This window comes from Eurytemora carolleeae, unplaced genomic scaffold (assembly GCF_000591075.1).
Source record: "Eurytemora carolleeae unplaced genomic scaffold, Eaff_2.0 scaffold218, whole genome shotgun sequence".
In the NCBI taxonomy this organism is placed as follows: domain Eukaryota; kingdom Metazoa; phylum Arthropoda; class Copepoda; order Calanoida; family Temoridae; genus Eurytemora; species Eurytemora carolleeae.
Genome location: NW_019396368.1, coordinates 237,067 through 261,125, shown reverse-complemented (window position 1 = coordinate 261,125; position 24,059 = coordinate 237,067). Strand labels below are relative to the sequence as shown.

The 24,059-nt window shown below is 32.2% G+C and overlaps 3 protein-coding genes across 7 annotated transcripts; all 3 read left to right on the top strand.

Moving 5' to 3' along the window:
* The first annotated feature begins 360 nt into the window (after window positions 1–360).
* On the top strand, window positions 361–12,776 carry LOC111701857 (homer protein homolog 2). Of its 3 annotated transcripts, none has more exons than XR_002765282.1 (14): window positions 361–457; window positions 892–991; window positions 1,971–2,042; window positions 2,531–2,635; window positions 4,301–4,395; window positions 4,978–5,046; window positions 5,284–5,373; window positions 5,792–5,922; window positions 6,406–6,519; window positions 7,222–7,329; window positions 8,267–8,371; window positions 9,503–9,574; window positions 10,086–10,251; window positions 11,726–12,776. XR_002765282.1 is itself a non-coding variant. In XM_023473319.1 (13 exons), the coding sequence occupies exons 2-13, from the start codon at window positions 906–908 to the stop codon at window positions 10,188–10,190; spliced, it is 1,152 nt and encodes a 383-aa protein (XP_023329087.1). In that variant the 5' UTR covers window positions 361–457; window positions 892–905; the 3' UTR covers window positions 10,191–11,331. The 3 variants fall into 3 exon arrangements, 1 of the variants encoding a protein (XP_023329087.1); XR_002765281.1 differs by lacking the exon at window positions 11,726–12,776 and adding an exon at window positions 10,485–11,331; XM_023473319.1 differs by lacking the exon at window positions 11,726–12,776 and having other exon boundaries at window positions 10,086–11,331.
* A 94-nt stretch (window positions 12,777–12,870) lies between these two features.
* Window positions 12,871–21,307, top strand: LOC111701858 (mediator of RNA polymerase II transcription subunit 27). Of its 3 annotated transcripts, none has more exons than XM_023473322.1 (11): window positions 12,871–12,949; window positions 14,660–14,794; window positions 15,345–15,440; window positions 16,963–17,045; window positions 17,827–17,928; window positions 19,623–19,731; window positions 20,013–20,078; window positions 20,289–20,368; window positions 20,771–20,812; window positions 21,063–21,123; window positions 21,168–21,307. In XM_023473322.1, the coding sequence occupies exons 1-11, from the start codon at window positions 12,896–12,898 to the stop codon at window positions 21,207–21,209; spliced, it is 870 nt and encodes a 289-aa protein (XP_023329090.1). In that variant the 5' UTR covers window positions 12,871–12,895; the 3' UTR covers window positions 21,210–21,307. The 3 variants fall into 3 exon arrangements, with proteins under 3 accessions (XP_023329090.1, XP_023329089.1, XP_023329088.1); XM_023473321.1 differs by having other exon boundaries at window positions 21,063–21,150; window positions 21,195–21,307; XM_023473320.1 differs by having other exon boundaries at window positions 21,063–21,307.
* Window positions 21,308–21,315: 8 nt separating this feature from the next.
* On the top strand, window positions 21,316–22,681 carry LOC111701859 (uncharacterized). The gene is made up of 3 exons (XM_023473323.1): window positions 21,316–21,753; window positions 21,899–21,999; window positions 22,541–22,681. The coding sequence occupies exons 1-3, from the start codon at window positions 21,546–21,548 to the stop codon at window positions 22,664–22,666; spliced, it is 435 nt and encodes a 144-aa protein (XP_023329091.1). The 5' UTR covers window positions 21,316–21,545; the 3' UTR covers window positions 22,667–22,681.
* The last annotated feature ends 1,378 nt before the right edge of the window (window positions 22,682–24,059 follow it).

Genomic DNA, 24,059 nt, shown 5'->3' with positions numbered 1-24,059 from the left:
TAGCCGCAGCGCTCGGCCCAGAAAGTATCTTAACCTAACCTAAACCTAAATAACAAAAAAATAAATAATAATGAATTTGCTGAAAAATAAATGGTCATGTACAAAATTGATAGGAGGGGGGGGGGGTCCAAAAATCGTATACTAGGACAGACCCTACAGGTCTTTACAGATTAGATTTCCCACAAATCCTTAAACTCTCTCTTTCCAACTTTTATTGAGCAAAACATTACAAATATTTATAACGTAAATATACGAGTGTTAAAAACTAAACAAATAAACTTGAAAGCTAATAGATATATGTTCAAACCAGCTCTGAATAGATTAAAACTTCGCGCCTGAATATAGAAGAATATGCACATTTTGAATGTTAAAATTATGTTTCAGAACTTTGATCTGATATAAAATGTAAATCTAAGAATATGATGAATAAAGTTTAAATGCCAACTCTACTAAATAGGTAATTACGATATTTACTCTTTTTGCTCTAAAACTGTAAAAGCAATTTAAATTCACTACCCATTTATTATTCTACAATGAATTTTTATAATTCCCTAATAAACGATTTATAGACCCCCAAATAATCCAAAAATCGTATTCTAGGACGGACCCTTAAATTTTATTGTTTATGTCAATACACAAGTAAAATAAATTTAAGGAGTACACGCCACGGCACCCAGCCCACTAGCCTGTCTTAGCCTTAGCGCTGGGCCCAGATCAGAAATTGTCTTAACCTAACCCAACCCTAGAATTATGTTAAGTGAAATGAATGGGTTNTCCAAAAATATTTGACAATACTCTTGGCAAATGATAGAGGAAATCAAATCAGTTAAACAAATTAGAACCAGTTTTTTCCACTTAAAAGTTGCTAAATTTTTATTTTTTAATTTTTAGATTTTTTTGACCAAATGACAATCCAAGGTGAGAGGATGGGTGAGCAACCAATATTCACGTGTAAAGCACATGTCTTTCATATTGATCCAAAAACTAAAAGGTAATTCAAAGGAATTTAATTATTTAGGAGAAATAAATAAGATTAAATTACATAGATAATTATGAGGAAATTTAATGAGAGATAAAGGAATTGAATTGAAGGATAAATAAAGAAGAATAAATTCAAGGAGAGTTAAATAAGATTAATTTAATGGAGAAATAAATAAGATTAAATTAAAGAAGAAATAAATAAGATTAAATTAAAGGAGAAATAAATAAGATTAAATTAAAGGAGAAATAAATAAGATTAAATTAATGGAGAAATAAATAATATTAAATTAAAGAAGAAATAAATAAGATTTAATTAAAGGAGAAATAAATAAGATTAAATTAAAGGAGAAATAAATAAGATTAAATTAAAGAAGAAATAAATAAGATTAAATTAATGGAGAAATAAATAAGATTAAATTAAAGAAGAAATAAATAAGATTAAATTAAAGGAGAAATAAATAAGATTAAATTAATGGAGAAATAAATAATATTAAATTAAAGAAGAAATAAATAAGATTAAAATTAAGAAGAAATAAATTAAAGCATGTCAAAGGAATGATAAATATGATTAAGGGAATCTAACCAGCTTTGCCTATCAAAGTAGACTCACTCAATTTAGAATTTTTAAACCAAGTCAAGAACATTCCCATAGGTCGACCTAGATTCCCAAGCAAATTGGTCTCAAGGTTTACGAGTTATGATCGGACATACAAATAAACAAACTATGATTACTACTTTATATATAGAGAAGATCAAGTTTGAAAAGAAAACATATTTTACAAGTAAAATTTTCAAAATACTTTGCAGATTAGTAATTACTGTATTTTCCAACAGAATAATTAATTTTCCCCAATTAAGCAAATAAAACCATAAAAAAGTTTCTGCTCTGCGGTAACATACATAATATTTTGGGAAAAAAATAATTTCCAAAAGGGAGGGGGGAGGGTGATTTTAAATGAAAATATACAGTACACCCTTACTATCTTCAGATCTTGGATCCCGGCTTCTAATGCAGCAGTTGCGGTTTCATTCTTCTATGATTCTTCAAGAGCACTGTACAGGTAATTATCATTTTCTTAAATGTTGTAAATCTTATTTCGGGCCGGGTAATATGTTGGATAGGGATTTAATTCTTAGTTTTTCATGTTATAAATTTTTTTTGTTAATTCTTAAATGTACATCAACATGTCGTGGAATATTAAATGGAGGTATTCTCACAAAACCTCATCTATGCATATACTTTGCTTATTTGTTGATTTGTTGCATCCAATAAATGTCAAAACAGCCAAACCGATCTGGCCCGTAATTTTTGTGGGACCTGACATGGCCCAAAGAATATTATTATTTATGGGTGGTTAGTATTTAAAAAAATGCCTTGTAAAAAATCCGATTTTCAACATCCACGACAAATATCCATCAATCCATGAAATTATTTTTATTGTTAGATAATTTAAGAAGTGAAAATGCCGCAGATAGAGTAAAAATGTTAAAATTGAAGATGGGTGCGAAGCGCCTTGAAAGTTTAGTTGTTTTATATTTCTATATTTAGGATTATATCTGTGGAAGGAACAAAAGCGGTAATTAACTCCACAATTACACCAAACATGACGTTCACCAAGACAAGTCAGAAATTTGGCCAGTGGTCAGATGTCAGGTGGGTTTTTAAGAGTTTTAATGGTAGAATATTTTATAGAACGCCCCCCATTAAAATAAAATCATAAAATAAACGGATATTTATCCCCCCCCCCCCACAAATACAATACTACTCAAACAAACAGAACCCCCAATAGTGAAAATAGAAAAACCAAAAAACATTGATATGATATGCTAATTCAGGGGAAAATTGTTCCAAAACTAACACTTGATCCATTTCTAACACTTGTTAGAAATGGGTCAAATCTGCAAAATTATCTTTTTCAAGTATATATATCTTTAAATACAAGCCGAGTGAAACAAGACTTACGCCATACAGAAATGGCTAAAACTGTTTATTTAAACTAATAATAAGGTGTTAAAATTAGTTTTTGATGATTCTTATTTTCATATTCGAACATATCCCTATTTTAAAACAATTAGTGCATTTCAGCTTACGTCGTGGTTTTTTAAACATATCCTGGTTTTGAGGCAATTACTCTAATTTATATCAAGGTACTAATGCAAGGAAAGTTTCAGAGGTGTACGCATTTTTTGTTCTGCAGTGTCCTGTCTTTGGGCGGAAAAGTAAACTCAGGACGGATGTCACAGCCTGACATGGAATCCATTTTCACAAAAATAATCTATGAACTATTTTGGTCATCGGAAGCTATTATGTGGATTTTCAAAAATATCAAAATTAAATGCTTTTAACCTCCTCGGATAATAAACGAACACCGATGCATCTTTTCTTGTTAACAAAGTCCGCCCAGAGAGAACTGGTTTTAATATGTAACCAGAGTATACGCGACCGCTATTAACTTTCCTTGCATTAGTTCCTTGATTCATATCAATGTCAATTTTCAAGCATCTACGCACTACGCAGTTAACTAACAAAAAAAGATTTTTTTGATAAGGTAAAATATAAACAAAATAGAAATTAAAAACATTTTGCTCTTTTGTTATTAAAAAAAACATAACGGCATTGAGAAATCAAAATCTTTATTTTGTTCTTGCAATGTAGATTTAACTAGAAATGCTGGAAATTAATAGTTTAAAATGTAGTAAACTAAATCAACTTTATTCTCTTATTTAACAAATAAAATTTGAAAACTTAGATTTTAAATATAATCCAGGAGTTAATTTAGGCTTGATAAGATAATTTTTATTCAGTGATTTATTTTGTAAGTTATAAAAATGAGTTTTGTTTTGAATTGCGGATTATACTCAAAAACGGAAAAGTGTGTTTTGTCTCGAAAACGTGACAATGATTCAAATTCAAGATAGGTTCTAAAACGTGAAACCTAACACTGTCTTGAAAACGGTTAAGGGTTTTAATATAAAAAGAACTCCTTTTATAATTTTTATTTCAGAAAAAAAGTTTAAAAATCGGAATTGTTGTCCTTGTGATGCTTAATAAGATGTTCGTTTTATTAGTTTTTATTACCGACTTTTTCTCTCAATATGGGCCTGTTTCCTTAAACCCCTGTCTTTCAATTTGTGCCCATTTCTCAGTGTTTGTAATGGGCCAAGTGTCAGTTTTGGAACCAATGTCCCATGTAATTACACATTTTGATATTATTGTACTTGCTTGTTTGACATGAATGGTTGACCGACATAATCGGAAGATCAAGGGGGGGGGGGGAGTGAGAATAAATCAAATATTTTATTTTAATTTGTATTGCAGAGCGAATACAGTATACGGACTAGGGTTCTCCTCTGAGGCAGAGCTAAACAAATTTATTGAAAAGTTTGCAGAGGTTAAAGATGCCACCCGGGCAGGTAAACAATTTTTATGCTCATGTTCAATGTTCATGTCTTTGTTTTATTTATTTTTTTGTTATTGTTCTTATTGTTGTTTTTCTTGTTCTTCTTGCTGTTCTTGAGGTTCTTGTTCTTCTTGTTGTTCTCGTTGTTCTTCTTGTTCTTCTTGTTCTACTTGTTCTTCTTGTTCTTTTTCTTCTTTTTCTTCTTGTTCTCCTTGTTCTCGTTGGTCTTCTTGTTCTTCTTGTTTTCCATGTTCTTCTTGTTCTTGTTCTCCTTGTTCTTCTTGTTCTTCTTGTTCTTCTTGTTCATCTTGTTCTTCTTGTTCTTCTTGTTATTATTGTTATTATTCTTCTTCTTTTTCTTCTTGTTATTCTTGTTCTTGTTCTTCTTGTTCTTTTTCTTTTTTTCTTCTCCTTTTTCTTTTTTTTCTCGTCTTTCTCTGCTTTTTTTCCCTTTTTTTCTTGTTCTTCATCTTCTTTTAGTCTTTTGTTGTTCTTAAGTTATTGACACTTTTCTAATATATCATATTCTGTTTTTAGTTTCACATTTTCATCTTTGTGACTTGTATCATTATTTAAATCCTTGATGTCTGTTCAGGAAAAGCCAATGGTAGTGGAACCACCCCGACAACGAGTGCCAATGCTAGCCCTGTAACCGCAAGATCAGGTGAGTGCCCACAGCGTTTAATTGTAAAATATAACAGAAAAGCCCCACAAGCACCAATGAAACAATTCTAAATTTTATTTAAGTCATTTCTATTTCTATTTCTATTTCTATTTTTATTTCTATTTCTATTTCTATTTCTATTAGGAATCAAACATACATAAGAACAAATAATTGTAAATAATAATATTTTATTCCCACTCATAATAGAAATATATATTTATAATGATCATATTTAAGGCAAAGAATACAACGACAACTTGGAACACATTCCTCCAAATCAAAATGATGCGGTCAACTCAAACCTTCTTAAATCCCAGCTAACTATAGGTAGGTCAACTCGAACCTTCTTAAATCCCAGCTAACTATAGGTAGGTCAACTCGAACCTTCTTAAATCCCAGCTAACCATAGGTAGGTCAACTCAAACCTTCTTAAATCCCAGCTAACTATAGGTTGGTCAACTCAAACCTTCTTAAATCCCAGCTAACTATAGGTAGGTCAACTCGAACCTTCTTAAATCCCAGCTAACCATAGGTAAGTCAACTCAAACCTTCTTAAATCCCAGCTAACTATAGGTAGGTCAACTCGAACCTTCTTAAATCCCAGCTATAGATTTGATCGTAACAACCCGATCATGTCCTGGGGACAAAAAAATCTCTTTTAAAAAGATTACATGATGCATCGATTGTCAATTGTTATTTATTAATTTATTGGACAGACGATTGATTGATTGATTGATTGCTTTAGGTTCTGACAGTCCAAAGAAAGCTGGTCTGCCTGACAAGGTCCCTGCCCCGGCTTTAAACGGTGATGCTCAGCTCAAATATGAGAATGACCGGCTTAAGCTCGCGCTAGCTCAGAGCTCTGCTAATGCAAAGGTACTCACAAAGGTTTAATTGAACAACAATTTCCTTTCTCAACCCTCAACAATCATTTTCCCTAAATCTAGCGCGTTTTTGAGGTTCTTAAGGTCGAAATAGAACGTGTTAAGAAAAATAGATTGTTTTTGTGTTAAGGGGTTTCTATAAAGATTAAAAAAAAATAAAAATATGAGTCACATTTTCCATTTTCTTTACTATAAAGTATGTACCAATTTGTCATCAGGATTTCTTCTATTTTTTCTCAGAAAACCCTTAAATCTTCTTTTCAACGAATTTTGGTTAACAATATCGCGTTTTTTAACACTTCCTCTTAAGTTGCATCTTCTCTAATTAAATTAGTGAAGATTTGTAAGAAAACCCAATTGAACTTGGTGGGAAACCAATCTAAACTTTCTTTCTCGAAGTTTTTCTTATTTAAACCTTTCTGTTTTAGTTAATTTTCTTCTTTGTTGAAGTTTGATGAATCTTATTACATTGTAGAAGTGGGAGGTAGAACTATTGACTCTGAAGAACAACAACGCCAGGTTGACCAGCGCGCTGCAGGAGTCAACCTCGAATGTGGAGGAATGGAAACGCCAACTTCATTCATACAAGGTTTTAAATATAAATATAACATTATTCTTGAAATTGAAATGAATTAGTCCACAAATGTATGGTAGATTGATAGATCAATTGATTAGACATTTCACTGACAGAAAACACGATTGATTAATAAACGACTAATTGAAACGATGATGTACTCGTTCATTGATTAAGCGATTGATTGATTGATGCCGCGATTGATTAATGCGACAATTTATTGATTGATACAGCGATCAGTTGATAAAAGGATTGTTAAATGGAAAGAAGTATTGATTGATTGGTTGAAAGGACGGTTGATTAATTGATTCAACGATTGTTTAAGGAGTAATAATCCTTTTTGTATTCAATCAAATAAAATGAATTAATACATTTTTGACAGTTTCAAACTAGGATTGTACCGAGATGGACTATCCTAGGTGGCTGTTAGTGCCGGCGGTCTGGGGGGTTCATAACGGGGCCTCTTTTTCAGATTTCATTTCAAATAAGTTCAAATTAGTTGGGCGGTGACGTATGTCATTAATCTGTACTTCGACAGTTGGCCACACTAGACAAGCGTCGTAACCAATGGGTGCATTAATAACTGTTGTGGCTATTTTTGCTGATGTCTCAGCCCTCAATACTACGCAATGATGGTTGATCGCTTGTTTGTTTGTTTGTTTGGTTATTTGATTGATTAATTGATTTGTCGGTTGCTTGATTGATTGATTTCTCTAGGAGGAGAATGCCAGGCTAAAAATGAATCTGCTTGAAGCTGAGGCCGGGAGAGGAAACTGTGATTACGATGCAGTTGGGGAGCTTAGAGAGCTCAGGGCACATTTCGAGGTTAGTTTTGCTACTAAGGGTGCTCAGGGCCCATTTTGAATTTATTTTTATTCAATACAGGGTGCTCAGGGTCCATTTTGAATCTAGTTTTTCAATCAATGGTGCTCAAGGGTATTTTAAATTTATGGAGTCAAGGGTGTTCAGGGCCCATTTGTTCATTTCTTGGTTAGATGTTGAGTTAAAGTGAGGTTGGTATTGGAGTTCAGGGTGCAGTGGTAACTGTTCAGTTCAGGGCCCATTTGTGATTAGTTTTCAAATAAAGTAAAAGCAGTTAATTTCTGAGTTAGTAATGGAGTTAAATTGTTCATTTAGGGGAATTCAGGGGACTTTTTAAAGGTTAATTTTGGAACTAAGGGTCACAAAATATGGTCCAGCTTTTTTATCTTTAATAATTTATTTTGGATAAGGGGTGTGGGCACAAGCTCACGCATACAAATAAAACAATTTATCAATAAATCTATTTCCAGTTTGTAATCAAAGTCTTTCTATTAATTTGTCTTGCTCAAGATTAGTTAAAAGTCATGTACTTCAACGTTTTGTGTTGCGCCGTTGTCTTGAAAACTCGAGTGGTCCAGCTTTTAATATAGTGTATATCATGTTTATTTATTTTAAATTTTTAAATTTTCTATTTCAATTGTAAACATTTTCTCTTAGTAAACCTTGTAAAACATAAACAAAGAAAAGTTTACGAATTATATACCAAAAAAATTCTTGGCTTTTCAAAATTTATTGAAAATTGAATTTTGTTGGATGCTAATTTTTGAAACTTTGATCATCCATAAACCTTCCCTAGAGTCATGTGAGGCCCCATACAAAATGTGGGCCCGATCGGTTCAGCCGTTTGGGCGTTTATTGGAAACAGACAGACAGATTTCATTTCCTTATGATTCCTTATGATATGTATATATAGATTTGATAATAATAACTTGCTATCAAGGATGTTGAACGCGAACTAGGAGAGAAGAACGAAGAAATTAGAAAACTAAAGACGGAGGGTGGAGGAGGATCTAAACTAGATCTAGAGGAGATTAAGTCTCTCCAGGTAGGATCATGAAGCTAAGGAAGGGTCTAAGCCAGATCTAGAGGAGATTAAATCTCTCCAGGTAGGATCATGAAGCTAAGGAAGGGTCTAAACCAGATCTAGAGGAGATTAAATCTCTCCAAGTAGGATCAGGAAGCTAAGGAATGGTCTAAGCCAGATCTAGAGGGGATTAAATCTCTCCAGGTAGGATCAGGAAGCTAAGGAAGGGTCTAAACCAGATCTAGAGGGGATTAAATCTCTCCAGGTAGGATCATGAAGCTAAGGAAAAGTCTAAACCAGATCTAGAGGATATTGAATCTCTCCAGGGTGGATCAGGAAGCTAAGGAAGGGTCTAAGCCAGATCTAGAGGAGATTAAATTTCTCCAAGTACGGTCATGAAGCTATGGAAGGGTCTAAACGAGATCTAGAGGGGATTAAATCTCTCCAGGTAGGATCATGAAGCTAAGGAAGGGTCTAAACCAGATCTAGAGGATATTGAATCTCTCCAGGGGGGATCAGGAAGCTAAGGAAGGGTCTAAGCCAGATCTAGAGGGGATTAAATCTCTCCAGGTAGGATCATGAAGCTAAGGAAGAGTCTAAGCCAGATTTAGAGGATATTAAATTTCTCCAAGTACGATCATGAAGCTATGGAAGGGTCTAAACGAGATCTAGAGGAGATTAAATCTCTCCAGGTAGGATCATGAAGCTAAGGAAGGGTCTAAACCAGATCTAAAGGAGATTAAATCTCTCCAGGTAGGATCAGGAAGCTAAGGAATGGTCTAAGCCAGATCTTGAGGGGATTAAATCGCTGCAGGTAGGATCAGGAAGCTAAGGAAGGGTCTAAGCCAGATCTAAAGGAGAATAAATCTCTCCAGGTAGGATCAGGAAGCTAAGGGATGGTCTAAACCAGATCTAGAGGAAATTTTATCTCACCAGTTAGGATCAAGAAGCTAAGGAAGGGTCTAAACTAGATCTAGAGGATTAAAGCTTTCCAGGTAGGATCAGGAAGTTAATGAAGGTGGAGGATATAAACCAATTTGCTAATTTACAAAGAAAATTATATTTTTTTTTTTCAAATTATTTTGGAGGTCAAATATGTAGAAGAAGACAAATTGACACCATTTTTCATTTAATTTCATGGTTTTGTTTTAGGTGGAGAACGAGAGTTTGAAACTAACCTTGGATAAAACTCAATCCCAGTTAGATACATCACTTGATGCTCAGGTGATTGGGGAGACTAGATAATATTAGCTTTTTGTCGGGGGGACAATATGATAAAAAACTAAATTCAAAAATTTGGTTTTTGTAGCAAAACCTCAGCAGAAATATAGAGAACAGTAATTTTATTTGTTGACTAAGAACTATACAGAAGATGGTTGAAGCTCTCTGAAATATAGATACTTTCCAAGACTATCTATCTATCTTAACCTAGCCTGACCTGGAATAGTATAATCACGGGAGCTGTATATATTTGAGGAGGAGGGGGGGGGGGGAGAACTATGAAAGAATTGGGCCTTAAATGGATTGTTATTTATATTTAACCAGTGCTTAGGATTTGGATCTGTTAGATTTGCAATATTTTAGCTTTCTTGATCCGGATCCGGATCCACGGGGGAAAACATCAACAAAAACCGTTAAAAAAGTCTGTTAACACTCCAACACCAAATCTGAACCGTTGAAAAATTAAAGATAATTTACAATTTCCAAGATCTGGATAATTTGAATAATTATTTAGGATCAGCAGCGGAAGGTTCTGGAAGCGATAAATCGTCAATTCGGCGATTATGTTCATCATCTGGGAGAATTGCAGAACGAACTGACCCAGGTGTTAAACACCTAGACTACACTAAGCCACCAGGAGGAGCTAATGAACTAGGATTCCAAATTTCCAAAATGTCGGGGTTAGTTTGAGAACGAACAGGGGGTATATATTTTCAATACAAATCACTTCTCCCCGTTTCTAAAAATCTTTTTGGACTTTTTTCAAATTGTATTTAAAATTTTGTTTTACTCTCGAAATCTACAAATTCATATCCGAGAAAGGGGGAGGGGGCTTAAAAATATATCGTTCTCAAGTTTATTTTGACAAGATTGCCATGTGTCTTGTTCAAAATTTATCCCATAATTTTTGGAGAAGAGGAAAAAATACTTCTAATTTAGTTTTTTTAATTCTTATCATTCCTGATAAAATTTATTTGGCGACAAATTCTGTCGAAATTTTTTTAAAGTTCCTTTTTTTACTGCTTATCCTAGTTGATATTAATGTAACCATCATTTAACTTTTCTGATATTGCGGAATCTCTTTTAATGATATTTATAGATTTTTATACCCCATAAACCTCATTCATTAACCTACTGTTGTCTATATTTAAAAATATTTATAAATAAGAGGGCGTTAAAAAAAGGAAAATGTATTTCCGACAAAAAATACTTTAATATTTGAAAATTTTTAATTAAAAATTGTTAATAACAAACCAGTGACTTGCGAGGAGTCTTATTGAATAGTTTAACATTAAACGTATCACATTGGATTTTAGATTTATATTTGTTTTTCTGAATATGGTAGAGCAGAGAATACAATTCAATGTTAAAACCAATGTGATTTTTCTGACCCTGTAAAACACCCTTGTTTTCATTGGACAATGGACACCCTGGATTAATGACATAAACTCTTAATAAGCTTTATATTTATCATCCTATAAAAGAATCTCACTATTTATTATTTCTAAGAACTTCTATTTATTTATTAAATCTTGCTTTATTATTTCTTTTTCTTGTCTAAATAATCTTCCAGTTTTCAAGTGCGGGGGAAATCCCTCTGGGTAAATTATCTACCCCCCCCCCCTCGCCTTGGTCGATAGCTAAGGTACTAATAAAATCAAAATATTTATAATTGTTTTTAACGGTTCAGTAAAACGTATTGATATTGTAACAAATAAAATTACACTTTTTGTGAAACCAAAAATACAGATCTAAGCTCGTAGACCTTCTACAATAAATTTAAAGTGACTGCAATCATAATTTCAAGTGACCCTCTCTGTAAAGGTGGAAATTCTCTGTTAATAACGGTTCTCTTTGTTTGAATTAGACATTAATGTGTTTGTTCTTTTAAACTGTTAATTTCGTTTATGTTCTCTGCAAAACGAACTTGCGCATTTCTTGCTACAAGAAATACTGGAGAATTTATAAGAATTAAAAGACTTTTCGAGCTAGAAAAACGACGTTATATTTTACATCATTGACGAGATTGAATTATCAAGGGTACCGATGTTAATCGGTCATTGCCATCTTCGCATGAAGTCATTTAAAATTATGTTTACACTCCCTTTAAACTCAATCATAATTTAGAACTAATAATCTTTTATAACTTATTAGAAACAAGATTAAAGAGACAGTTAAGAAGAATCTAGAAAATTAATCAAAATGGTTCGCGCAATAGATGTACAGTACACATGGTTTTTGTTAGTGTGTACAGTGTATATGTACATATTACACAAGGTACGTAATGTACAAGAAACATATTTTTTCGACAAAAAAGCAAGATTTTATCCGAATGTCGTTTCTTTTTTAAATGATTTTAAACTAACAATAATTTTTCTAGATTCTTCAGCAATTTGATGGGATATATACAGTCCTATTCTAAATAACCCAGAATAATATAAGTTTATTAATGAATTCATAAATAGTATCGACATTAAAATATAGGTAACCTGATTTTAGCAATATTTTTAATGAAACATGAATCACAAAATAGCCCTAATCCTGCCATGTTTTTGCTCTAAAAAATAAAAAGATTTTGTTTAAATTTCAATTTATTTAAAATCGTTCTGAAGAAAATCATATCTCTGATATTTTGGAAATGGCAGGACTAGGATTATTGTAAAAAATATGCCGGTTACCTTTAATTAATGCCGCAAGATATTTCTAAGGTCAAAGACGACCTTGAAGTTATCAATTGATCAATTTATATTAGTCCGGGTTATTTAGAATAGAATTCAGGATTATAATTTATAATTTGTAAATAAATCTAGACTTGTCTTAACATGAGATGTATTCAGTATTGTATGTTATATGTATGTAACTAACTAAACCAAAACCTATGTTCTGAAAATATTATGACGAAAAGTATTAATTTACTAAAAATAAGGCCTAAACTTTAGTGAAAGGGCAATTTTTTTAAAAAAAACTTCATTTAATGAAAATAACTAAGGTTTAAAAATTGTAAAGTTTTCTTAAATATGTTTTTTCTTTGAATAATCTACTTTAAAAAATAATTATAAATCACAGTAAAGAAATGAATTTTTGATGTTGAAAGCAAAATTAGGCGACTGTTAACCCCATATTGGAATACAATTTGTTAAGTAATTATGTTTTGTAGTGTATTGTTATATATTTACATTCCTGAAATAAATGTCTTAAATTTGAATTTATCTATTATTTTTCCTAGTTTTAAAAAAAAAATTGAAATTGAAAGGACGTATGAGAATAAGTATTATGAACCTAAAGTCCCTATGTTTAGGTTTTTTATTGTTTTTTCAGATAAAAATGAGCGATACTACAATTAGACTTATCGATCAGCTCAGAGAATCTGCTAATGAGGTAATCTTGTACATTAGAGGGACTGTAAGCGTAATTTAAAGTCACCCTCCTCGTCTATGAAAACGGTGCTTAGGATTAGTTTTGATGCGGATCCGGATCCTGGATCCGCACTGGAAAAAATAGATTCGGATCCAGGTCATTTCTTTAAGATTTACTGAATTTTTTTAACAAAAAATAATTTTAACATTTTTTTCGCTTATTTTTATCCTAAAACTTAATGAACCATTCAGAAATGAAGAAATTTTTATATTCTAACTTTTTTCGAAAGTTTGGATTTGGGATTTAGGAGTAAAAAAGTTTTTTTTTGACAAGTCATTAAATAAACTATTAAAAGATTATATGTTGATGCGGAGACTTAATTTAAGCAAATGTTCTTTTTGCAAACTTATTGAAAATTTGATGGGATTTCAAAATCTATCAAAGTTTGACTTAGGTCAAAAAATATAAGTTTAAGAGCGTGTTAAGTAACACAAAATTAGACTTTTGTAGTACACTATAAATAGACCAACATTTTTGAAATGGCCAAAACCACCACAAAAAAAAATAAAAATAAAATTCATGAAATGAGTCTCTGGCAGTGCTTAGGGTCCATCAGCAACATTTTGGCTTCCTGGATCTGGATCCGCAAAATATGCAAATCCACTGATATTTTGCTCTCAAAACCCAAATCTGAACTGTTGAAAAAAAAGAAATTATTAACAATTTTCTTATCTCTTTATGGTTAATCAAGTTTACGTATACAAATAACCGAAAAAAAAGAAGAAAACAAATTAAAAAAATTTTCTTTTCTTCAGAAAATCAGCAGATCTTAAAGAAATGTTCATGACCCGGATCCGGATCCATTTTGTCCAGTGGGGATCCTCAATCCGATCCGCATCAAAATGATATCAATACTAGCTCTCGTTCTTTGTGGGTACTGTACTGGGTAACCCTGTAAAAATAACTTAAAATAAAACGCTGATTGTTTGATAGAGTTGGAGGGGAAGGAGAGAATGGTTAACTATAAAATCTATATCTACATATAAATTTAGCTTGTCTGGGTGTCTGTTTATCTGTTTGTTTGTATCCAATAAACGCCAAAACGGCGCGGCTGAACGGATCAGGCCCAAATTTTGTGTGGGATCTCACGTGGCCCCAGGGAAGGTTTATAAAGGATCAAAAATTTTGTGTTAAAAGGATTTTTAGTTTGTAATATTTTGAAATTGCGCAAAAAAAATATTAAAAAATGCGCTAACTTTTTTTGGTTTTTGTTTTTAAAGAGTAGATGCTGACACACAAAGCCACAATTAAAAGTTGAAAAAGAAGATGTTCGCGAAGCGCCCTTAAAGCCTAGTCTATATATAAATTTAGCTTGTCTGTCTGTTTGTTTGTTTGTATCCAATAAACGTCAAAACGGCTGAACCGATCGGGCCCACATTTTTTGTGGGAGATCACGTGACCCTAGGCAAGGTATATGAATGATCAAAATTTTAAAAATTTGTGTTGTGAAGGAGGGGTGGATGGGGAGGAGAGAGAATGGTTAACTATATATATATATATATATATATATTTATATATAAATATGTATTCTCTTTTTCCATCTCCGATCATAATTGAGGAACCCCTCGACGGAGTTGCAACACATTTTGCTTGGGTAACTCGGAAGAACCACGGGAATGTTTTTAGTTTACTTTGGGATTGGAAGTCAAGTTATATTTATATATTTTCTAGGTGTTTGATAGAGTTGGAGGTGGGGTGGAGGGGGAGGAGAGAGAATGGTTAACCGGGCTACAGAAGAAAATGGAAACTGTCTCCGCTAACATAAAGGATATTGAGACTGCAGCATCACAGTTCAACGGACCTACGGTAAACTCATACTTAAAAGTAAACTTGAGGTAAATATACATTGCCAAGGACTTTTTGGTAAACATACTGTACAGTGGATCTATGGTAAACCTTCATAAAGTTTAACTGACCTACGCAAACTTAAACAAAGTGTTCAAGGGACCTACGGTAGAAAAAATTCAACAGACCTTTAACGAGCTCAACTACCCTTCGATGAAAGTACTGTTCATAATGACCAAATATTCAGTTCAACAGACCTACAATTGATTGATTGACTGACTGACTGACTGACTGACTGACTGACTGACTGACTGACTGACTGACTGACTGACTGACTGACTGACTGACTGACTGACTGACTGATTTATTGATTGTTTTGAAAACATTAATGGTTGATTACCTTCACGCAGACTCCTCAATAAAATCCTTTGATTAAATTGATTGATTGAGTGACTGATTGATTGATTGATAAATTGTTTAGAACACACTATTCACCAGAATCTATTAATTGTTTGACTGTTTGATTGATTATTTGATGATTGATTGATTAATTGAGTGATTGATTGTCTAGAATACACTAATGGTTGGTAACCTTGACGCCGACTCCTCAGTAGAATCCTTTGCCCTCTACACAGATATCACAAGAAGCCATAGATGGTTAGATAAGGTTAGAACCTTTTCAATAGATGGTTAGATAAGGTTAGAACCTTTTCAATAGATGGTTAGATAAGGTTAGAACCTGTTCAATAGATGGTTAGATAAGTTTAGAACCTTTTCAATAGATGGTTTGACAAGGTTAGAACCTTTTAATAGATGGTTAGATAAGGTTAGAACCTTTTAATAGATGGTTAGATAAGGTTAGAACCTTTTCAATAGATGGTTTGACAAGGTTAGAACCTTTTAATAGATGGTTAGATAAGGTTAGAACCTTTTAATAGATGGTTAGATAAGGTTAGAACCTGTTCAATAGATGGTTAGATAAGTTTAGAACCTTTTCAATAGATGGTTTGACAAGGTTAGAACCTTTTAATAGATGGTTAGATAAGGTTAGAACCTTTTAATAGATGGTTAGATAAGGTTAGAACCTTTTCAATAGATGGTTTGACAAGGTTAGAACCTTTTAATAGATGGTTAGATAAGGTTAGAACCTTTTCAATAGATGGTTAGATAAGGTTAGAACCTTTTAGTAGATGGATACATAAGGTTAGAACCTGTTCAATATATGGTTAGATAAGGTTAGAACCTTTTCAATAGATGGTTAGATAAGGTTAGAAGCTGTTCAACAGATGGTTAGATAAGGTTAGAACCTTTTAATAGATGGTTTGACAAGGTTAGAACCTTTTAATAGATGGTTAGATAAGTTTAGAACCTTTTAATAGATGGTTAGATAAGGTTAGAACCTTTTAATAGATGGTTAGATAAGGTTTGAACCTTTTAATAGATGGTTAGATAAGTTTAGAACCTTTTAATAGATAGTTAGATAAGGTTAGAACCTTTTAATAGATGGTTAGATAAGGTTAGAACCTGTTCAATAGATGGTTAGATAAGGTTAGAACCTTTTCAATAGATGGTTAGATAAGGTTAGAACCTGTTCAATAGATGGTTAGATAAGTTTAGAACCTGTTCAATAGATGGTTAGATAAGGTTAGAACCTTTTAATAGATGGTTAGATAAGGTTAGAACCATTTTAATAAGCATTTAATGCGAAGTCTCATGAATATTTGTCTGCGTATACTCATAAATATTTCTCTGCATAGACCCATCAATATTTGTCTGTGTAGACTAATGAATATTTGTCAGCGTACACTTATGAGTTTTTAATTGTGTAGTTTTATGAATATTTGTCTGTGTAGACTCATGAATATTTGTCTGCGTAGACTAATCAATAGTTGTCTGTGTAGACTCATGAATATTTGTCTGCGTAGACCCATCAATAGTTGTCTGTGTAGACTCATGAATATTTGTCTGCGTAGACTCATGAATATTTGTCTGCGTAGACTCATGAATATTTGTCTGTGTAGACCCATGAATATTTGTCTGCGTAGTCTCATGAATATTTGTCTGCGTAGACCCATCAATATTTGTCTGTGTTGTCTCTTGAATATTTGTCTGCGTAGACCCATCAATATTTGTCTGAGTAGATTCATGAATATTTGTCTGCGTAGACCAATCAATATTATTCTGCGTAGACTCATGAATATGCTGGGGCTGCTGCAGCATATCTAAGTGGAAACACACTCAAAAGATCGTACTCATCTGTTGCTAAATCCAGGTAGACATTTTAAATTATAGTCATAAAAAGAAAACTCCGGAATTAATTAAGCGACTCTACGTTTTTATCTCTGGCAATATTAATTGTTTAAAAAGGCAGACCACAATTTGGAAATGGTAGGACTAGGGCTATTATGTGTTTATCGTTTCATCAATTATATTTCAAAATAGAGTACAAAGTTGACGAATAATTATAAATTATTAGGACTGTATGATTTTTCTAGTTAAAACTTTTTTTTGAGGTTTATATGATACTTGAAAAAAATTAACTTTAAAGAATAATATTACTTTAAACAAAGTGTTGACTTAGTCATAAGGCAAAATTCTGATAATTAATCAATGAAGGAAAGAATCCCATGTTTATTTTATAATTCAAACACTTCAATAAAATGTATTTTTATCATGCCCCAGAGTTTCTTGAGATTTACCCAGTGCTTAGAACCTATTTGAACCGGATTTACCGAGTTTTTAACAAACAAAAATCATGAATTAGAAAGTTTTTAATAAACTCTCATAAATTTACAGTTGAGATTTGTTTTTTGAGCAGCATGTTTATTTTTCTTTTAGCAGGTGTTTGTTGATACTTTGACACTTTTAGCAGGTGTTGGTAGATACTTTGACACTTTTAGCAGGTGTTGGTTGATACTTTGACACTTTTAGCAGGTGTTGGTTGATACTTTTAGCAGGGGTTGGTTGATACTTTGACCCTTTTCGGCGGATCTTAATCCAGGTTTACCGAAATGTTGCGGATCCAACGAATCTCGAATTTTTTTATTGTTTAGGCGAAAACCTCAAACTAACAGTCATATTGCTCAGCCCATGCATCTAAACAGACTGATTGATGGAGTCAATAAAATGTTCCAGGATATGAAACTCATTATCAGGTTCCTTTCTCATCTTCTTACACATTGTGATTATAATTTTAATAATATTCATTATCAGGTTCCTTTCTCATCTTCTTACACATTGTGATTATTATTTTAATAATATTCATTATCAGGTTCCTTTCTCATCTTCTTCCACATTGTGATTATTATTTTAATAATATTCATTATCGGGTTCCTTTCTCATCTTCTTCCACATTGTGATTATTATTTTAATAATATTCATTATCGGGTTCCTTTCTCATCTTCTTACACATTGTTATTAGTTATTAGTATTACTGTTTGAATTATTATTTTGCTGTTTTTAATGTCATTGTCATTTCTTTCAATTTATTTTCCTTATCATTATTATTTTCCTAGTTGTTAAGTTACCATATAATTATCTCCTTCTCTTACTTCATCATGATTACTATTATTATCTTTAAAATTGTTCTTATTGAAATCATTATCATTATTATTTTCCTAGTTGTTAAGTTACCATATAATTATCTCCTTCTCTTACATCATCATGATTATTATTATTATCTTTGAAATTTTCCTTATTGAAATCATTATCATTATTATTTTCCTAGTTGTTAAGTTATATCATTATCTCCTTCTCTTACATCATCATGATTATTATATCATTATCTTTAAAATTTTCCTTATTGAAATAATTATCATTATTATTTTCCTAGTTGTTAAGTTATATCATTATCTCCTTCTCTTACATCATCATGATTATTATATTATTATCTTTAAAATTTTCCTTATTGAAATTATTATGATTATTATTTTCCTAGTGGTTAGGTTATATCATTATCTCCTTCGCTTACATCATCGTGATTATTATTATTATTATCTTTAAAATTTTCCTTATTGAAATTATTATGATTATTATTTTCCTAGTGGTTAGGTTATATCATTATCTCCTTCGCTTACATCATCGTGATTATTATTATTATTTTTGAAATTTTCCTTATTGAAATCATTATGATTATTATTTTCCTAGTTGTTAAGTTCTATCATTATCTCCTTCTCTTACATCATCATGATTATTATCTTTAAAATTTTCCTTATTGAAATCATTATGATTATTATTTTCCTAGTTGTTCAGTTATATCATTATCTCCTTCTCTTACATCATCATGATTATTATTATTATCTTTGAAATTTTCCTTATTGAAATCATTATGATTATTATTTTCCTAGTTGTTCAGTTATCATATTATTTTCTTCTTCTCTTACATCATCATGATTATTTTATTATTATCTTAAAAATTTTCCTTATTGACATCATTATAATTATTATTTACCTAGTTGTTCAGTTATCATATTATTTTCTCCTTCTCTTACATCATCATGATTATTTTATTATTATCTTAAAAATTTTCCTTATTGAAATCATTATAATTATTATTTTCCTAGTTGTTCAGTTATCATATTATTATCTCCTTCTCTTACATCATCATGATTATTATTATTATCTTTAAACTTTTTCTTATTGAAATCATTATAATTATTATTTTCCTAGTTGTTTAGTTATATCATTATCTCCTTCTCTTACATCATCATGATTATTATTATTATCTTTAAAATTTTCCTGATTGAAATCATTATAATTATTATTTTCCTAGTTGTTCAGTTATCATATTATTTTCTCCTTCTCTTACATCATCATGATTATTATTTTCAAAGAATTGCTTTGTGTTCAGTCGACCCGGTAACACCCAGCTGAATGCTATTGTTGAAGTAAAGTTGGACCGTGTATTGAAAGCTGTTCTTATATTCAAGGGGCTGATGATAGAGTGGGTGGTTGTTAAGGTAAATTCTAGGACCTAACAAGAGGTAGAATTTGATTCACAGCGTACACCCTTGAAATATTTGATACTATATGAATGAAAACATTCTTGCTTTTTAACTTAAAATCGATAATTTTCTATTTCGGATTCTGCAAAAATGAAAATTTGCTACTCAGATAACGGATTTTATGGTACTATGTTATGAATCTGACATGCCAAATTGAAGGTCACTTGAAGTTACTTAGACAATAGACAGTTCCTATAAGGATATATGGATTTTAATATTAGATATTGATTATTCAGGGTTGGGAGGAAGAACTGCTGAAGTCTGACGGACAAGTTGATATCTGGGGGGAGAGTAGATTTCAGGTGAAGGATTGTCGAGATGCTAAGTTGAGTGGGTCCACTTTTAAAGTGAAAAATAGCTGAAATTGGAAATTAAGACTAAGCGCGGGTAAACGGTGGGATTTAATATGACTACCCTGGGCAACGCTGGGTTCCCAAGCTAGTGCTATATATGACAGTTGAATGACAACTTAAAGGACTAGTCAGTTGAAATTACGTCAGAGTTCCTTTAAGGTTTTCCAACGAATTACTGAGAATGCTAATGCCGCGATGCTTCACTTCCAATCCCCAGTCTACCCAGATCTTGCAATTAGGTAGTTCTTTATATTATTTTATAGCGATACTCATAATTTTGTATAAAAGTAGAAAAATTGTAATTTTTAGAAATATTTTCCGTCTTTGTTTAGAAATTAACCTTTTCAGTTTTTTTCCCCCAAAGATTCAAATATTTACTTAACTAAGAATAACATTTTTATCTTCCTTATGTTTGTAGATATACAAGTAAGATAGTATTCAGAAGTAGCTGGATGGCTTAGCATCCGTTCTACTTTGATCCAGATCCAGCCTTATAATATATTTCTTCATTTACTAATTTTCTTGATTTTTATGCTGGAACTTTATGGGCAAAATGCTCCGTATAATAGTTTTTTATGGAATTTTGTTGGTCGATTTTTTTTTTTCTAATTAGTCAGCAAATGCATTTATCTTTATTTTAGATCGTTTATGACCTATCTTCACAGTTTTAACAGCTTATTCAGGAACCAATCAAACACTATTTGCTTTGCGTTTTATTATTTTAGTTAGTTGTTGATTGATTGACGTGTTGATTTTTGTTGGATTACATTAATTGATTAATTGGTTGATCTATTGTTAGAAAAGTGGTTGGTTGGTTATTTATAGTTGAATGGATGAAGGATTTATGAATTGACATACTTTTTATTGATTAATTGATGATTTAATGATCAGTAGTTCTTAATTGTTTGTTTGATTGATTGATTGATTATTCAGTGATAAATGTAAACAGTGCGGCATGCATCTGCACAATCACCTCCCCCCGACCTGGAGGGAGTTTAGAACCCTTGAACCATTTCATGAGGATTGTAGACCCTAGAGTTTAGAACCCTTGAACCATTTCATGAGGATTGTAGACCCTAGAGTTTAGAACCCTTGAACCATTTCATGAGGATTGTAGACCCTAGAGTTTAGAACCCTTGAACCATTTCATGAGGACTGTAGACCCTAGAGTTTAGAACCCTTTGTAGACCCTAGAGTTTAGAACCCTTGAACCATTTCATGAGGATTCTAGACCCTAGTGATGGGTTTGTTAAACTTCATGTTTGATGGAGTGAGATCTTTCCTTGATAATCTTAATATAATTTCTATTCTTTTGTAAATTTTTGAAATTACAAGAATTTGAAAGTCTTTGTCGCATATTTGTTTGATATCTCATGTACCTGAACCTTGTACTGCCTGTTTCAGAAATTGTACACAATGTCCCGCCCACTTCTTGTACATGGATGCCGTCTACTCAATCAGACAAGTGTACATGATTGGTACAAACCTGTGTTGTTCACCCTAGGACAAATACAGGGCTCATGTACTGCATTTAGTACAACAAAACGGGGAGAGTACAGTACAAAGCCTGGTAAAGCGTACACCTCAACAATTGGAAAACCGGTTATCACTATTCCCGTCACAGGAAAATCCGCAACCGCATAAAAAAGTTTTTTTTACATTTCACAATTTTTTTATTAATGTTATCTTTAAACACTTGCATCTCTGAAAGTTTATTTGTTCTAATATCATTATTTCTGGAATTTTAAAGAGGTTGATGTGTTATCTAGTTGAGAAAAGAGCGATGAAACGACACAAGAATATTAAGAATATATCACGTGATCAGGACAAACAGAAACTAAAGAATAAACCACTCGCCATATCCTGCAAGGGACATTATACTTAAATACTATGCACCCATCCAAGATATTACATACAGTAGAACTCATTTAACGCGGAAAAAAGACGACATTTAAGTAATCCATGGTGTTTTTGTTGTGTTAAAGCAAAATATTTTTTTTCCGGTAGCTTTAAAATATTTACATATAAACTTAATTTAGGATGATGTGTCCATGTACATTGTACACTGTACACAGCTCAGAGCACAATTGTTACGTTTTATGTTCAATTGACTATTCAATGTTAAAACTTGAGTCTTACAGTCGTCTTCCTTTTTTACAATTTTAATTTTTCTATTCCACCATTTTAATTAGTGTGGCCGAAATTTGATTGATTGATTGATGAAAACCGAATTTTGAAAAGGCATCCTCTACGAATTGCAAATCCTTATTGCAATCCCAGCTTAGTACAGTCATGGTGGGATTGTAATGTGGTCATACAGTTTCCGTAATAGTCTGATTGATTGATTGAGTCCCACTGTACAATAAAAAACTCTATTTCTTCTGGTCATAAAGTGTGATGTTGTATTCCAGAGAAGTGAGTTGAACCACTATATGGGTCAAACCTACGGGAAGTTCGATAAAGTTCCCCTAGCAAGTCAAGGATGGAATAACAGGAACATGCAGCTCTCAAACTTAATTCGAATAATAATTTGTTAGGGAATGTAGACCCGCTTTTTTTAAGGACTGTAGAACCGCTTTTTTAGGGACTGTAGACCCGCTTCTTTAGGGAATGTAGAACCGCTTTTTAAAAAGAGTGACATGTCCGATTTACCATGGTACCCTTTAAACTTCTATCTGAGTAACCACGAGGGAGATAAAACCATTATTTTTTAGCGTGTTGAATTCTGACTATTTTAAATTTTCCGAGAGAAAAAGAATTTTAGACCAGACATAGTTCTAAAGGGTACCCTTGGTACTCAGACATGTTTTTTACTTTAAATTACGTTTACAGTTCCACAGGGGTGTATATAATTCCATATTTTTGATTCTTTTCCCCCCCCCCTCTAAATTTTTTTTGAATTCCTTCCCCAAACTCGACAACTCAAAATACATAGATTAAACTCTTCTTAGATTTATTAAAGTATCATCTAAAAGAATTTACTTATTCTTACTTAATTTAACAGTAAAAAAGTCTACAGGGACATGACTGATTTTCTTGGTTCTTCCGTAGCTGTCCAAGAGTTGCAGACAGATCTGCAAACTTCAGTTTGGAGTATTGTCTGGAAAGTCTGGCGTTGTCCAACTTTCTTACAAAGGTCATCTCCTTCATAAACTCATCCCTGTTTTCAGGGATGATTTTTTTCTTTAAGATATGAAGAGGAGGAGCATTAAAAGCTATGATAATCTCTCTTGAGAAAAGCTTGATGTGAGTTTCTTCCTTTATAAACTAGTATATTCATGGGGGATCCCACACTTTGACAGTAGGCTTCAGTATATGAAACAGGTCAAAGAATCTAGACTCTGCTGACGAACTCTGCCTAAAATTCTTTTGGAACAGTTTATTATAACTTTCAAGGAATGCTGATAAGAATTTTGATTAAATGTCAGGAATTGAATGTATGTCTGCAGAAGGCTATCCTGAACTTCAAACTTCTCCTGAAGTTTGTCTTCTATAAGATTTTCAACCAGCTCCTCTAGATGTACTCTGTCACTTGTTTCTAGCATGTCTTTACTGATGTTTTCAGCCCACTCTGTTCTATGAAAAGCCTCTACAGAAGCCTTTACAAGTTAAGTAGGTTTAAATCGTTTTTCCAAGGATGTAAAGATGTCCTCACATACCTCACTAAGTTGCTTTTCAACTTTTTCTATATAATTATCAGTCAAAGACATAACTGAAACCTCTTGCTCAGCAATATCCTGAGTTGTTAGATGGTTGTTTTTAACTTTATCATCCTTTTCATTATCATCATCTTCCTCATCCTGAATGTTTGTGGATGTCAGGAAAGACAGACATCATTTCCAAGTTCAGGCGCACAGCTGCAGATCTTTTACTGTCTCTTTCAAATGAGTTCTGTAATTTCCATTTTTAAGATTGTTGACATGTTTTGAT

What these genes read in the sequence shown, in the direction of transcription:
- LOC111701858 (XM_023473322.1), top strand. Translation starts at nt 12,896, where the DNA reads ATGAGCGATACTACAATTAGACTTATCGATCAGCTCAGAGAATCTGCT. An exon ending in GCCATAGATGGTTAGATAAG is followed by an intron (nt 15,441 to 16,962) that starts GTTAGAACCTTT and finishes TATTCTGCGTAG; the next exon opens with ACTCATGAATATGCTGGGGC. An exon ending in TCATCTGTTGCTAAATCCAG is followed by an intron (nt 17,046 to 17,826) that starts GTAGACATTTTA and finishes TTTATTGTTTAG; the next exon opens with GCGAAAACCTCAAACTAACA.
- LOC111701857 (XM_023473319.1), top strand. Translation starts at nt 906, where the DNA reads ATGACAATCCAAGGTGAGAGGATGGGTGAGCAACCAATATTCACGTGT. An exon ending in TAAAGATGCCACCCGGGCAG is followed by an intron (nt 4,396 to 4,977) that starts GTAAACAATTTT and finishes ATGTCTGTTCAG; the next exon opens with GAAAAGCCAATGGTAGTGGA. An exon ending in AGCTCAGGGCACATTTCGAG is followed by an intron (nt 7,330 to 8,266) that starts GTTAGTTTTGCT and finishes CTTGCTATCAAG; the next exon opens with GATGTTGAACGCGAACTAGG.
- LOC111701859 (XM_023473323.1), top strand. Translation starts at nt 21,546, where the DNA reads ATGTCCCGCCCACTTCTTGTACATGGATGCCGTCTACTCAATCAGACA. An exon ending in TATCACTATTCCCGTCACAG is followed by an intron (nt 21,754 to 21,898) that starts GAAAATCCGCAA and finishes TGTGTTATCTAG; the next exon opens with TTGAGAAAAGAGCGATGAAA. An exon ending in CACTCGCCATATCCTGCAAG is followed by an intron (nt 22,000 to 22,540) that starts GGACATTATACT and finishes GTTGTATTCCAG; the next exon opens with AGAAGTGAGTTGAACCACTA.